Source organism: Natrix helvetica (assembly GCF_964273705.1).
Source record: "Natrix helvetica genome assembly, chromosome: 4".
Classification (NCBI taxonomy): domain Eukaryota; kingdom Metazoa; phylum Chordata; class Lepidosauria; order Squamata; family Natricidae; genus Natrix; species Natrix helvetica.
The window spans coordinates 165,413,899-165,427,640 of NC_138550.1; the positions used below are offsets into that span (position 1 = coordinate 165,413,899).

Below are 13,742 nucleotides of genomic sequence, written 5' to 3' on the forward strand. Positions count from 1 at the left end.
CACTCATGCTCATTGGCTACAATCAGATGAAGGAAAGCTAACTGATATCAACCTAAGCAAGTTGTGCTTCCTTTTTCTGGTTATTTGGCTATAACTTTTCATAGAATACAGATACTTGAACAAACTTTGTTGCATCACATTCTTGATTACATTATCTTTCCATTGAGATACATATATTTATGGTACTACTCCAAAAGGAGTGGTGTTATTACCCATCAAGCCTCAAAACTACTATACACTTTTCTCAAAAGGTTTCTACAATTTTGGCCACTACCATAGTGGCCAAACAGTACATGTTTTACAGAGTCAGCATATTGCCCCCAACAGTCTAGGTCCTCATTTCACCCACTTCAGAAAGTTGGAAGGACGACTTCCTTGTGGAGTTTCCATTTTCTGAAAAGGTTTTGTGTACGTAGTTTATAGCAATGAAGGGAAAAAATCTTGCTTGTCACATCCTTTCCCAATCATCAAGATGAACTCTCATAACATTCAAATTGGAGGGAAACAAAACCTCTTTATATTTTATTTCTATAAGCAAAAGATACATTTTGGACCTCATAGGAGATATCCAGCATTAGAGACAAGCTAAGATTATACTTTTAATGGAGGGTTTGGACTATGTTTGCAAACTTCTATCCGATTTGAGGAGCTTCATCTTCCTTGAAGACACCTTGAAAAATGACCTTGATGTTCTCCAAGGATGGAGCTAGTTTCTTTCTCCCAACCAGAAAGTAGATCACTGGGTTAAGACTGCTGTTAAGAGAAGCAAACAGAAAAAAATAGCTATCCAAATCAGGAAATATATCCCAATAATCCATGCCATGAAAATGTGTAGTGAACACATAAATCCAAAAAGGAATAGAGAAAATGAAGAAACAGAGAAGTGTAATTACGATAATTACTAGAAGTCTTCCCCGTTTAAACTGTTTAGGTTTAAGATACACTTTGATGAACAGGGTCACACTAGAGAATGTTATCAATGGAAGGACGAGTACAACAGTCACCAGGAAATAGACATTCTGGATAAATGGATATTGAAATACAGGTTTCATAATGGTTGGAATTACAACCAGGAGGAAAGAGAAAATCCAGAGGAAGGCACACACAACAGGGGACAAATACTTTGGCCGTGAATAGCGATGCCAGATTGGGAAGAGGACAGAAACACACCGGTCAATGCTGATGACTGTCAGAAGAAACACTCCAGTAATGTACATGATCTGGGAGAAAGAAAAAAAGAATAACTTGGACATGTCTGATTTATCTTCAAAAAGAAAAATGGAAAGAATAGCCATAGATTGAAGGAATCCAAAGTCAGCAATAGCTAAATTAAGAATCAACACAATGAAAGGGGTTCTCTTAATCTGGAAACCAAGTATCTGGATAACAATTCCATTTAATAGGAGTCCAATACAGCAAACGATCAGTGTGGCTGACAATATGATATGTTTGGAATTGATGGGCATATTTTGTTTCTTATCCAAAGCATCTGGATAGCCAGACGCAGAATATTCTTCTGTATCATTGCTGTATTCCAGGCTGAAATTCATCAAGACACTTATGTAATGTTCCAATAGCCTCTTCTTTTACAACGGAAGTTCCTATTTGGAAAAAAAAGGAAAGCAGTCAGGATTTATGACTTCTCCATAATCATTGTTGCTTCCTCTCTATCTTATCTCCAGCTAGACTTAGACAACTTTTGGACCTCTCTGAATAGCAATATTAAGAATTACAACAGATGAAGAGTGCCTCTCCTGTAAACAATAAAACGAAGCAAACTTTACAGAAATCCATACCAAATTGGTTGTCGCCAGAGTCAATAAGAAGAAGGACAATGGATCAGAGACAGAACATTATCAGATATTGGGGAAATGGTGTAGGTGGATAGAGGAAAGAAACAAGGATCAATGAAAGAAGACAATAAAGGCCAAAAATAGAAGTTAAGAAAAATGTTCACATATATATGCACTTAAGAGAGTTTAAACTTATTATAGGTAATCACCCAATATATCAGATAGATTAGTAAAATAAGAGGGTTACAAATGGCGAAAGTCAAATGAAATATATTAGAAGGGGAAATAACATAAGTAGAACTATACAGATTTGAAACTGCTATTAGAAGGAACATGAAGTTCCAATGTACTGTGTAAATGTAGCATACGTCGAAGTTCTGTGTGTGTGTATTTTGTATGTTTGTAAATATTTTTTTAAAAAAATCGAATGGAAGTTCCTATTTGAAAAAGAAAGAAAGCAGTCAGGATTTATTACTTCTCCATGATCGTCATTTCTTCCTCTCTATCTTATCTCCAGCTAGACTGAGAAAACCTTTTGACTTCTATGAATAGTAATATTAATAATTACGACAGATGAAGACTGCCTCTCCCATAAACAATAAAACGAGGCATACTTTACAGAAATCCATACCAAATCTGTTGTTGCTTGGGTCAACAAGGAGAAGGACACTAGATGCTGGTGCTTCTGGAATCTGGTTCCACGAAGGATAAACGATTCATGGATGTTGTCTGAGCAACCAGGGCCAGCAGCTGTAGGTCTAATGGAACAAATGTTTTTAATAATCACAAATATGCAAAGACTGAAAGCAAGTTTTTGTTAGAAGTAATAGGTGCCTTGGGTGCAATCCCAGAACATCTGTCATGCCACGTGAACACCATCAGCATTGATAAAGACATCCAATTGTACTTCCAGCACCTTCAGAAATGAGGACTGTGAGCTCTGCGGCCCTGCTCCGACCTCTCCTCATCGGAGGGCTCAAATTGAGCCATAGCCACCATGGAGGAGTGGTGAAGTAAAGGGGGACTGCCTAGCAGGTCGAGAAGAGCCACATCTCTCCAACCTGACTAGGAAAGACTCCTCACCCGAAGACGAGGAGCAGCGGAAGCAAACATGACTGCCATGAAGCCAGGGCTGCCTAAACACTTAAGACTGCTGGAGCATAAAATGTGAGTTCTGTGTGAACTGGATGAGATAATTTTTTATATTGAAAAATGACCCCAAGAAATACAAGGAGGAAGCATGTTTAAACAATGGTGGGTTTCAATTTTTTTTACTACCGGTTCACTCGTGTGCTCATGCGCAGAAGCATCTGGGCAGGTGGGTGGAGCCTCCCCCGCCACGACTAATGGTTTCTCCTATCCTGGCTGAACCAGCAGAAATCTTCCTCTCCCTTAAAACCATTTGCTAGCACTGAATAACCATGTTTAAAAAATACCAGAGAAATTATGAAGAGATTTTTTTTTAAAAAAAATTGAACTCTCAAAGTAAAAGATGTATCAAAAAGGCATGATTATATGTTGGAATTAGATCCTGAGCTTTTTTAATTATTATTACGTTTTCCCACGTATTGGATTTATAATTCAAAATAACCAAAATTGGAATTGTCAGCAATAACGAAGAGAGACTGGAGCAAGTTGAAGCTAGAGTTCCATTTGCTGTTAAAAGGAGAACTGTGCAATCTTGGGAATAATCATCTATATTTGCTGGATTACAAGTATTTACTTTAAAACTATTGGAGATTTATACATCAAATAAGAAATTTAGCCAAGAGACCATGAATATCGTTGAATATTGTTGAACAAATCAAAGTGGTTGGAAGAGGCATGGATAACCCCTTGTGTGTTTTTTCTAAATTGGATTGACTGCTGGTTGATTTGACATTTAAAAGTGTGATTCTAATAATTTCTGGACAATTGACCCAAAAGGAGATTTGTTAAGCAAAGATGTAATGCAGGATGGAAGTAAGCAGAGAAAATGGAATGGATCTGATGTATCAAAACATTAAGGATTTTATAAAGAAACTACATAAGGAGATGATGCAAATATTTGATTGTATAGACCAAAAATGGGAAAATATAATACAAGGAACAACGAAGAAAGATCATGAAAATAAGGAAAGAATGAAGCTACCAGAAGAAACAGAGGAGACAGCAGAATTGAGAAACGAGCAAGAAGAAGGCAACAATGAGGAGACATTATTAAAATTAATAGCAAATAGGGAATTAAAACAAGAGGAAAATATCTTAAAAGATTTGAAAGGGGAATGGAAGAAACAGGAAAATAACTGGGGGGGAAAGGACAGGGGTTAGAACAAATAGATTCAAAACTAGACAGTTGGCAAAGATGGTGAGGAGAGAGAAAGCTAAAATGTATAGTCAAAATATAGATTTAAAGGCAGATGAAATAAAAGGCTTAAAAGATCTATAAGAAGAGTATGGGAGACAACCCTCCAAAAAAGGTTAGAAAACTGGATGCAGGCAAAAGGTGTAGGATAAAGGAAAAAAGAAAGGGGAAATAAAGTGAAAAATATTTCATGAAAGTATTTCACTAACGTGTAATAATATTAGAATTGTATAAGTATATGATTAATAGTGAAATGCTAGAATTAAATATTTGGTGATTAGATAATGAAAGAATATATTTGAATGTAACATGTGTATTAATAGTAGAATTACACAGATTAGAGGATTGGAAAGTATATGAATAGATGTATGAATAAAAATTAAGTTTTAATTGAAAATTAGAGTTTGAATGATGATATTAGAAAAAATATGAAATAGATCTATTTTAAATCCTTCACATGATTGTGATTGGTACCAGAAATGTATATTGAGATATTGAATAATAAAAAAAGAAAGGATGGAACCTTAATATAAACAGATGTGAAGAGCTAAATAATGGAAACATGAGTAACAAAAGAGATGGAAGATGGGAAACAGAAAAGAAATGTTATTATCATGTCTGTGAATATAATAGAGATAGGAGGGGGAGAGTTAAAATTGAGATAAAAATAAGAGGGGAAATATGTTATATGTATATCAATATCTTAAGATGTATGAAAGAGTGAGAAGAAGGTTTAGGGTGGTAGTAAAAGATATGGATAAATAATATGAAATAATCAAGATGAAATGTAATAACTATGAGTAATAATACTATGTCTATTTGTATGGAAATGTATGATACTCAGGAATCACACCATTCACGCATTGATATGTATAAGGTAAAGGTTCCCCTCGCACATATGTGCTACTCATTCTCGACTCTAGAGGGCAGTGCTCATCTCTGTTTCAAAGCCGAAGAGCCAGCACTGTCCGAAGACGTCTCTGTGGTCATGTGGCTGGCATGACTAAATGCCGAAGGCACACGAAACACTGTTACTTTCCCACCAAAGGTGGTTCCTATTTTTCTACTTGCATTTTTACATGCTTTCGAACTGCTAGGTTGGCAGAAGCTGGGACAAGTCACAGGAGCTCACTCCGTTACACAGCGCTAGGGATTTGAACTGCCAAACTGCCAACCTTTTGATTGACAAGCTCAGCAACTTAGCCACCGGGCTACAATGTAACTTGTTTTATATTTTATTTTATGTTTTATTTTATATTTTAGTTTATATTTTAGTTTATATTTTAGTTTATATTGTATAAACATCATAAAATAAAATAAAAACTTGACAAAAAACCACTGACAAAATCACCCTTAGTCAACTGCAGGAATAAGCTTTTTTGGGGGGGGGGAGGGAGCTTAATCCTGCAATAAAACGTTTAGCACAATAAAACATTTAACACTATCAGATAACAATTTCTCTCTATCCCAAATCCTTGGGAAGAATTTGTTAGGTGGATAAAAATGTCAAATCTAGTCCGAATATGATGTGGCGAATTGAGCATCCTACTATAATTCATTGAACTTGTAGGCTAGCAAATGCTCAATGACCCTGTACAGCTCATAACAATGAAAAATAAATTACTAAATTAAAGGAGCGATAATGATAAATATATATGTGTGTGTGTGTGTGTGTGTGTGTGTGTGTGTGTGTTGTATTTGTGCTGATAAAATATATAAAAAGGCAACATTAAAAATAAAAAATATGGCGCGCGCACGCACACACACACACACACACACACACACACGTGTATATATATATATATATATATATATATATATATATATATATATATATATATATATATATATATATATATATATATATATATATATATATATATATATATATATATATATATATATATATATATATATATATATATATATATATGTACAAAATAAGGAAACTGGATGTAAATTGCAAACAGTGATTTGGAAAGGAGGGTTAGAAAATTTTGTTACTAAATATTATGGATGTTTAGCTAGAATAGGCCATAATGATTCAGTGGGGATTTTAGAAATAGCAAATGGAATGCCAGTATGTGGTTCTGTATTAAATCTTGGTATATTTTATGATGAAGGGCGTTTAAACAATTATAGTCAAATGAAAATGGGGGTGTGATGATGGTAACATGTTTAAATATCTGAGTTAAAATACTTGAGTTAATATGAATTATGCTTGATGACTGTGGAAGAGATGCACAAAAGTCCTTTGTACCCAACTGATACACTTTCTACAGTATGTAAGGAAGGAGATTTTAAGTGTTGTGTTTGTTTTGGAAAAAAAAATTATAAAAAGAAAAGAAAAGAAAAATAAATTACTTAAAATCAATCCATACCAGCCGCAAGGGAAAGGGGGAGTCTCAATCCTCTCTTTGCACACATCCTAGAAACATCTTCTTGGCTAATTTTAGAAGCAAATTAGTAGACTAAAATAAACTTTGATTAATTCAACTCAGCAAGTTGAGTACTGGCTCCTTTGCCCATGCAACAATGCATTGCTCTTTGGATTGAGTTTTGATTCTCCTAAACACAACAGAACAGAGTAACAGAGTCGGAAGGGACCTTGGAGGTCTTCTAGTCTAACCCCCTGGTCAAGCAGGAGACCCCTCTACCATTTCAGACCAGGGATTGTCCAATCTCCTCTTAAAAGCCTCTCGTGATGGAGCATCCACACCAGTGAAGTCATTGGTGATCTTCCAAATGTTGTCAGGACTGTCAGTCATGGTGACACAAGTTGAATTGGGAGTGCAGGAGCACAGATCCTCTGGCATAAAAGGGACAACAGCCAACAAGATTGAGATTTTAGGTTCTGTCACATCCTAAGACTTAAAATGGACACCTAGCATCAAAAACATCATCCAAAAAGCACAACAGAGAATGTTCTTCCTGCGTCAAGTCAGAAAGCCCAGGGTCCCCAAAGAGCTGCTGGAACAGTTCTACAAAAGAATTATTGAGTCTGTCATTTGTACGTCTGTAACTGCCTGGTTTGGCACTGCAACAAAACAAATATCAGATACCAGGGTCTTGGATGTTTAGGCACGGACCCTTGGCTGCACCTCCTTTCCCTCGGCCACCTGCCTCAGCACATTTACAGCTGGCTTCACTGCTGGCCCTTTCCTGGCCATTCTCCATGGACAATGGGCCCATGGCCCTCCACTCCTCACCTTTTGTCCCTGCCCATTTGCCCAGACACTGTTTGACCCAGACCTTTGGATGCACAGGACAAATAGCCCCCAGATAATCAGGTGGCAGGCAGAAGCAATGGTGCTGTGGGGACACCATGCTGTTCTGACCCAGGCTTCCCAAGAGCATGAAGCAAATGCCTTTTCCTAAGGAAAAACCCTTGGATTACTGTGAATTCTGCTCATTCCCATCCAGCAAAGTCTTTCAAGGGAGGATTTATAGTCACAGACCTTCTCTGGCATGGAGAGCTGCCAGGCCAATATCTGCAGAACCTGGCCAGGAGTCCCGGAGAGTCATAGGCCGATTAAGCAAAATAATTGTCTCCTGCAAACTCCACTCCCCTTTTGCTCCTCTTTTATTCCTTATGGAAGGGGCCATTCATCGCCCACCTGTGGCCTTACTCCCAAGTTGACCCTTGTTCCTTAGCTGTTCCCTTCTTCTGGCAACTCTGCGCATGCGCACACTGGGAACAGGCTCCAGCTGTTCCTCTGCCTCACTGATGTCTGAAGGCAGCTGATAACTGTCAGACGGCCCTGGCCCCCTCTCTGCCTCTGACACACAGCCCTCATCAGAGCCTTCCCCAGACTCCAGGACTGGCCCATGTTCCTCCCCAAACTCATCACTGTCCAAAACTGTTGCCAGCTCCCCTGGTGGGCCACAACGCATGCAATGGATGATGTGCAATCACAGAGGCAGGGGGTGGGGGGCGATGCAATGCAAGAAATTATTTTTAAAAGTGCAAAAGAATCCCGCTGCTTGGGGGAACCTTGTAGATCTGTCAACTAGACTAGAGGGGAAGGGGAGTGGAGGCAGGAGTAGCAACTTTTAGAGCCACTGGGGTGCAGACAGGTGAGAGTGAGTTGGGCAGAAGAGCTTAGCTCACAACTCAACTCCAACAAAAGTGGGGGGAGAAGGAGCAAGGCTGGCATAGTTTCTGGTCTTGCAGGGGGCATGCTGGGCACAGCAGGCCAAAGGAAGTGGTGCACAGCTTGGGGCATTGCATGGAAAGTGGCGGGGTGCGGTAGATGAAGGGAGGTGGTGTGCAGCTTCTAGCATTGTGGAGGGGGGGCATGCGGATGCAACAGGTAAATAGAGGTGGCATGCGGCTTGTGAGGGGCCCCCATTCCCACTACAGCCTGACACCTAATGGGCAGTTCTACTGCACCCACCACCACCACCTCTGTTCACCTGCCACACTGCGCCGCAACATTCAACAACACTAGAAGCTGCGCCCCATCTCCAATCCCCTGGATTCCCAACCAGCTTTTCCATTTCCATATAAAACTAATAAAAGGCAGGATAAAAACCTAACTAAATAAATAAAATTAAGAGCTGGATAACAAACTGAGAATGACATTTTCATTTGGCCGTGGGATTCTGTGGTATTAACCAATACCATCTTACAATACAATACAATAGTAGAGTTGGAAGGGACCTTGGAGGTCTTCTAGTCCAACCCCCTGCCTAGGCAGGGAACCCGATACCGTATCTTCATGGTTCCCAAGCCCTATCCTGAACTCAAGAACTGAAAAGATATTTTGCAAATAAACATTACTACCACTCAAGCGCTCCCTTTGCTTCTGACATACCTGTTGATTGTAGGAGGAATCTCCAGGAGACGCAGGAACAGATCTCTTTCAGAATCTCATGATCAAATGAGATTCCCGTAGGCTGCAACCGAAGCAATGACAACTGGAACAGAGAATTTATGTGGCCCAGGCCACAAGCTTAGGTAGAAAAACCCCAGAGAACTTGCTTAATATCCATCTCTGAATTTTGGAAGTTAAAATGTTCACACGTACCATTTACAAAGGCTTAAACATGTGATAGTAACTTGGAAGCAGGAACAAACTAAAACAATATCTGACATCCAACCTAATGTGAAAGTCCTATTCGTCTTTCTTTGGGACGGTTTTTCAGTTGGCCAAGCTGAAGCATATTCCTCGGGTGATTTCTAGAAGAGCTTGAGATCCTTACATTGTTTCTGCAGGAAAATTGTGTGAGAAAATTCATGGGCCTCTCTCTTAATGTATAACGATTTCTTTCTGTACTTTCTGAAGCTTTTTCAAAATTGTGAAATTTGACTGTACGTTATCATTCAGAAATCGCTAGATAGTGAGAAGCGCAGCATATACAGCTCCTGGAGTCAAGCTGTTCCACTGATTAATTGTTCTAACTGTCAGGAAATTTCTCTTCAGTTCTGGGTTGCTTCTTTTCTTGATTAGTTTCCACCCATTGCTTCTTGTCCTGCCCTCAGGTGCTTTAGAGAATAGTTTTGCTCCCTCTTTTTTGTGAGAACCCCTGAGATATTGGAACACTGCTATCATGTCTCCCCTAGTCCTTCTTTCTATTAAACTAGACATACCCAGTTCCTGCAATCGTTCTTCATATGTTTTAGTCTCCAGTCCCCTAATCATCTTTGTTGCTCTTCTCTGCACTCTTTCTATCTTATAAACTTAATAACAGAATAACAAGAGTTGGAAGGAACCTTGGAGGTCTTCTAGTCCAACCCCCTGCCTAGGCAGGAAACCCTATACCGTTTCAGACAAATGGCTATCCAACATCTTCTTAAAGGCTTCCAGTGTTGGGGCATTCACAACTTCTGGAGGCAAAGCTGTTCCACTGATTAATTGTTTTAACTGTCAGGAAGTTTCTCCTCAGTTCTAAGTTGCTTCCCTCCTGGATTAGTTTCCACCCATTGCTTCTTGTTCTACCCTCAGGTGCCTTGGAGAACAGTTTGACTCCCTTCTTTGTGGCAACCCCTGAGATATTGGAAGACTGCTACCATGTCTCCCCTAGTTCTTCTTTTCATTGAAGTAGACGTACCCAGTTCCTGCAACCGTTCTTTATGTGTTTTGTATTTTATTAGATATATTGCTCTCAGACTGTAAACCTTTGCATAGCTCAAAAGACACCAAGCCTCTTGTGACACTTGGCCAGAAATTAAAACTATGGCATCTGTTCACAATTTTTTAGGCTACATCCTGCATCACTTTAATTACCTATTATGCACCTAATTGTTGACCAGCCAAATAGGCCATGTGTGAGATGTATGACACATTTTCAGCCTCCCCGGCCTCCTGCAGCACTCTGCCATCCAAACATGGGCTGCAGGTAGACCTCAGGAGGCCTCTGAGCGGCCCGTTTTGACAAGTATAGCATTGAAGGAGGCATCCATCCCATCTCACCCCTGCCTCCTGACCCGTGGAGAACTACAACGCTGATCTGACTGTCAAAGAAATCCAGTTTGACACCCCTGATTTAGACTTATGGTAGTGGCCAAAATTGTGGAAACCTTTTGGGAAAAGTGGATTTTTGAAGTTTGATGGCTAATAACACCACTTTTTTTTGGGGGGGGGGGAGTAGTACCATAAAATTATATATCAATGGAAAGATAATTTAATGAAAATGGCAATGCAATAACTTTGATAAGGATTTGCTGTTATAATAGCAGTTATAAAGAAGAAAAGTGAAACACGTAGAAAAAAATGAGGTATACGAAAATTGTATATGACAAATGTCCCCCTCTCAGCTTCAATACATGAGATCAATAACGGAATCGAATCCTACTCTGATCTGATCTGCTTCATTGACAAAAACAAGATGGCACCTGATTGGCTCTCTAAACACTCATGCTCATTGGCTACAATCAGATGAAGGAAAGCTAACTGATATCAACCTAAGCAAGTTGTGCTTCCTTTTTCTGGTTATTTGGCTATAACTTTTCATAGAATACAGATACTTGAACAAACTTTGTTGCATCACATTCTTGATTACATTATCTTTCCATTGAGATACATATATTTATGGTACTACTCCAAAAGGAGTGGTGTTATTACCCATCAAGCCTCAAAACTACTATACACTTTTCTCAAAAGGTTTCTACAATTTTGGCCACTACCATAGTGGCCAAACAGTACATGTTTTACAGAGTCAGCATATTGCCCCCAACAGTCTAGGTCCTCATTTCACCCACTTCAGAAAGTTGGAAGGACGACTTCCTTGTGGAGTTTCCATTTTCTGAAAAGGTTTTGTGTACGTAGTTTATAGCAATGAAGGGAAAAAATCTTGCTTGTCACATCCTTTCCCAATCATCAAGATGAACTCTCATAACATTCAAATTGGAGGGAAACAAAACCTCTTTATATTTTATTTCTATAAGCAAAAGATACATTTTGGACCTCATAGGAGATATCCAGCATTAGAGACAAGCTAAGATTATACTTTTAATGGAGGGTTTGGACTATGTTTGCAAACTTCTATCCGATTTGAGGAGCTTCATCTTCCTTGAAGACACCTTGAAAAATGACCTTGATGTTCTCCAAGGATGGAGCTAGTTTCTTTCTCCCAACCAGAAAGTAGATCACTGGGTTAAGACTGCTGTTAAGAGAAGCAAACAGAAAAAAATAGCTATCCAAATCAGGAAATATATCCCAATAATCCATGCCATGAAAATGTGTAGTGAACACATAAATCCAAAAAGGAATAGAGAAAATGAAGAAACAGAGAAGTGTAATTACGATAATTACTAGAAGTCTTCCCCGTTTAAACTGTTTAGGTTTAAGATACACTTTGATGAACAGGGTCACACTAGAGAATGTTATCAATGGAAGGACGAGTACAACAGTCACCAGGAAATAGACATTCTGGATAAATGGATATTGAAATACAGGTTTCATAATGGTTGGAATTACAACCAGGAGGAAAGAGAAAATCCAGAGGAAGGCACACACAACAGGGGACAAATACTTTGGCCGTGAATAGCGATGCCAGATTGGGAAGAGGACAGAAACACACCGGTCAATGCTGATGACTGTCAGAAGAAACACTCCAGTAATGTACATGATCTGGGAGAAAGAAAAAAAGAATAACTTGGACATGTCTGATTTATCTTCAAAAAGAAAAATGGAAAGAATAGCCATAGATTGAAGGAATCCAAAGTCAGCAATAGCTAAATTAAGAATCAACACAATGAAAGGGGTTCTCTTAATCTGGAAACCAAGTATCTGGATAACAATTCCATTTAATAGGAGTCCAATACAGCAAACGATCAGTGTGGCTGACAATATGATATGTTTGGAATTGATGGGCATATTTTGTTTCTTATCCAAAGCATCTGGATAGCCAGACGCAGAATATTCTTCTGTATCATTGCTGTATTCCAGGCTGAAATTCATCAAGACACTTATGTAATGTTCCAATAGCCTCTTCTTTTACAACGGAAGTTCCTATTTGGAAAAAAAAGGAAAGCAGTCAGGATTTATGACTTCTCCATAATCATTGTTGCTTCCTCTCTATCTTATCTCCAGCTAGACTTAGACAACTTTTGGACCTCTCTGAATAGCAATATTAAGAATTACAACAGATGAAGAGTGCCTCTCCTGTAAACAATAAAACGAAGCAAACTTTACAGAAATCCATACCAAATTGGTTGTCGCCAGAGTCAATAAGAAGAAGGACAATGGATCAGAGACAGAACATTATCAGATATTGGGGAAATGGTGTAGGTGGATAGAGGAAAGAAACAAGGATCAATGAAAGAAGACAATAAAGGCCAAAAATAGAAGTTAAGAAAAATGTTCACATATATATGCACTTAAGAGAGTTTAAACTTATTATAGGTAATCACCCAATATATCAGATAGATTAGTAAAATAAGAGGGTTACAAATGGCGAAACTCAAATGAAATATATTAGAAGGGGAAATAACATAAGTAGAACTATACAGATTTGAAACTGCTATTAGAAGGAACATGAAGTTCCAATGTACTGTGTAAATGTAGCATACGTCGAAGTTCTGTGTGTGTGTATTTTGTATGTTTGTAAATATTTTTTTAAAAAAATCGAATGGAAGTTCCTATTTGAAAAAGAAAGAAAGCAGTCAGGATTTATTACTTCTCCATGATCGTCATTTCTTCCTCTCTATCTTATCTCCAGCTAGACTGAGAAAACCTTTTGACTTCTATGAATAGTAATATTAATAATTACGACAGATGAAGACTGCCTCTCCCATAAACAATAAAACGAGGCATACTTTACAGAAATCCATACCAAATCTGTTGTCGCTTGGGTCAACAAGGAGAAGGACACTAGATGCTGGTGCTTCTGGAATCTGGTTCCATGAAGGATAAACGATTCATGGATGTTGTCTGAGCAACCAGGGCCAGCAGCTGTAGGTCTAATGGAACAAATGTTTTTAATAATCACAAATATGCAAAGACTGAAAGCAAGTTTTTGTTAGAAGTAATAGGTGCCTTGGGTGCAATCCCAGAACATCTGTCATGCCACGTGAACACCATCAGCATTGATAAAGACATCCAATTGTACTTCCAGCACCTTCAGAAATGAGGACTGTGAGCTCTGCGGCCCTGCTCTGA

At 38.7% G+C, this 13,742-nt stretch overlaps 2 protein-coding genes across 2 annotated transcripts; both read right to left on the reverse strand.

Annotated features, from left to right (window-relative positions):
• Nucleotides 1-579: 579 nt before the first annotated feature.
• Nucleotides 580-1,550, reverse strand: LOC309391673 (mas-related G-protein coupled receptor member H-like; the record flags this gene model as incomplete). The annotated part of the gene is made up of 1 exon (XM_081952338.1): nt 580-1,550. One exon carries the CDS (start codon nt 1,548-1,550, stop codon nt 633-635), a length of 918 nt encoding a protein of 305 aa, XP_081808464.1. The 3' UTR covers nt 580-632.
• A 10,021-nt stretch (nt 1,551-11,571) lies between these two features.
• Nucleotides 11,572-12,542, reverse strand: LOC309391674 (mas-related G-protein coupled receptor member H-like; the record flags this gene model as incomplete). Its single annotated transcript, XM_081952339.1, has 1 exon — nt 11,572-12,542. One exon carries the CDS (start codon nt 12,540-12,542, stop codon nt 11,625-11,627), a length of 918 nt encoding a protein of 305 aa, XP_081808465.1. The 3' UTR covers nt 11,572-11,624.
• Nucleotides 12,543-13,742: the final 1,200 nt, after the last annotated feature.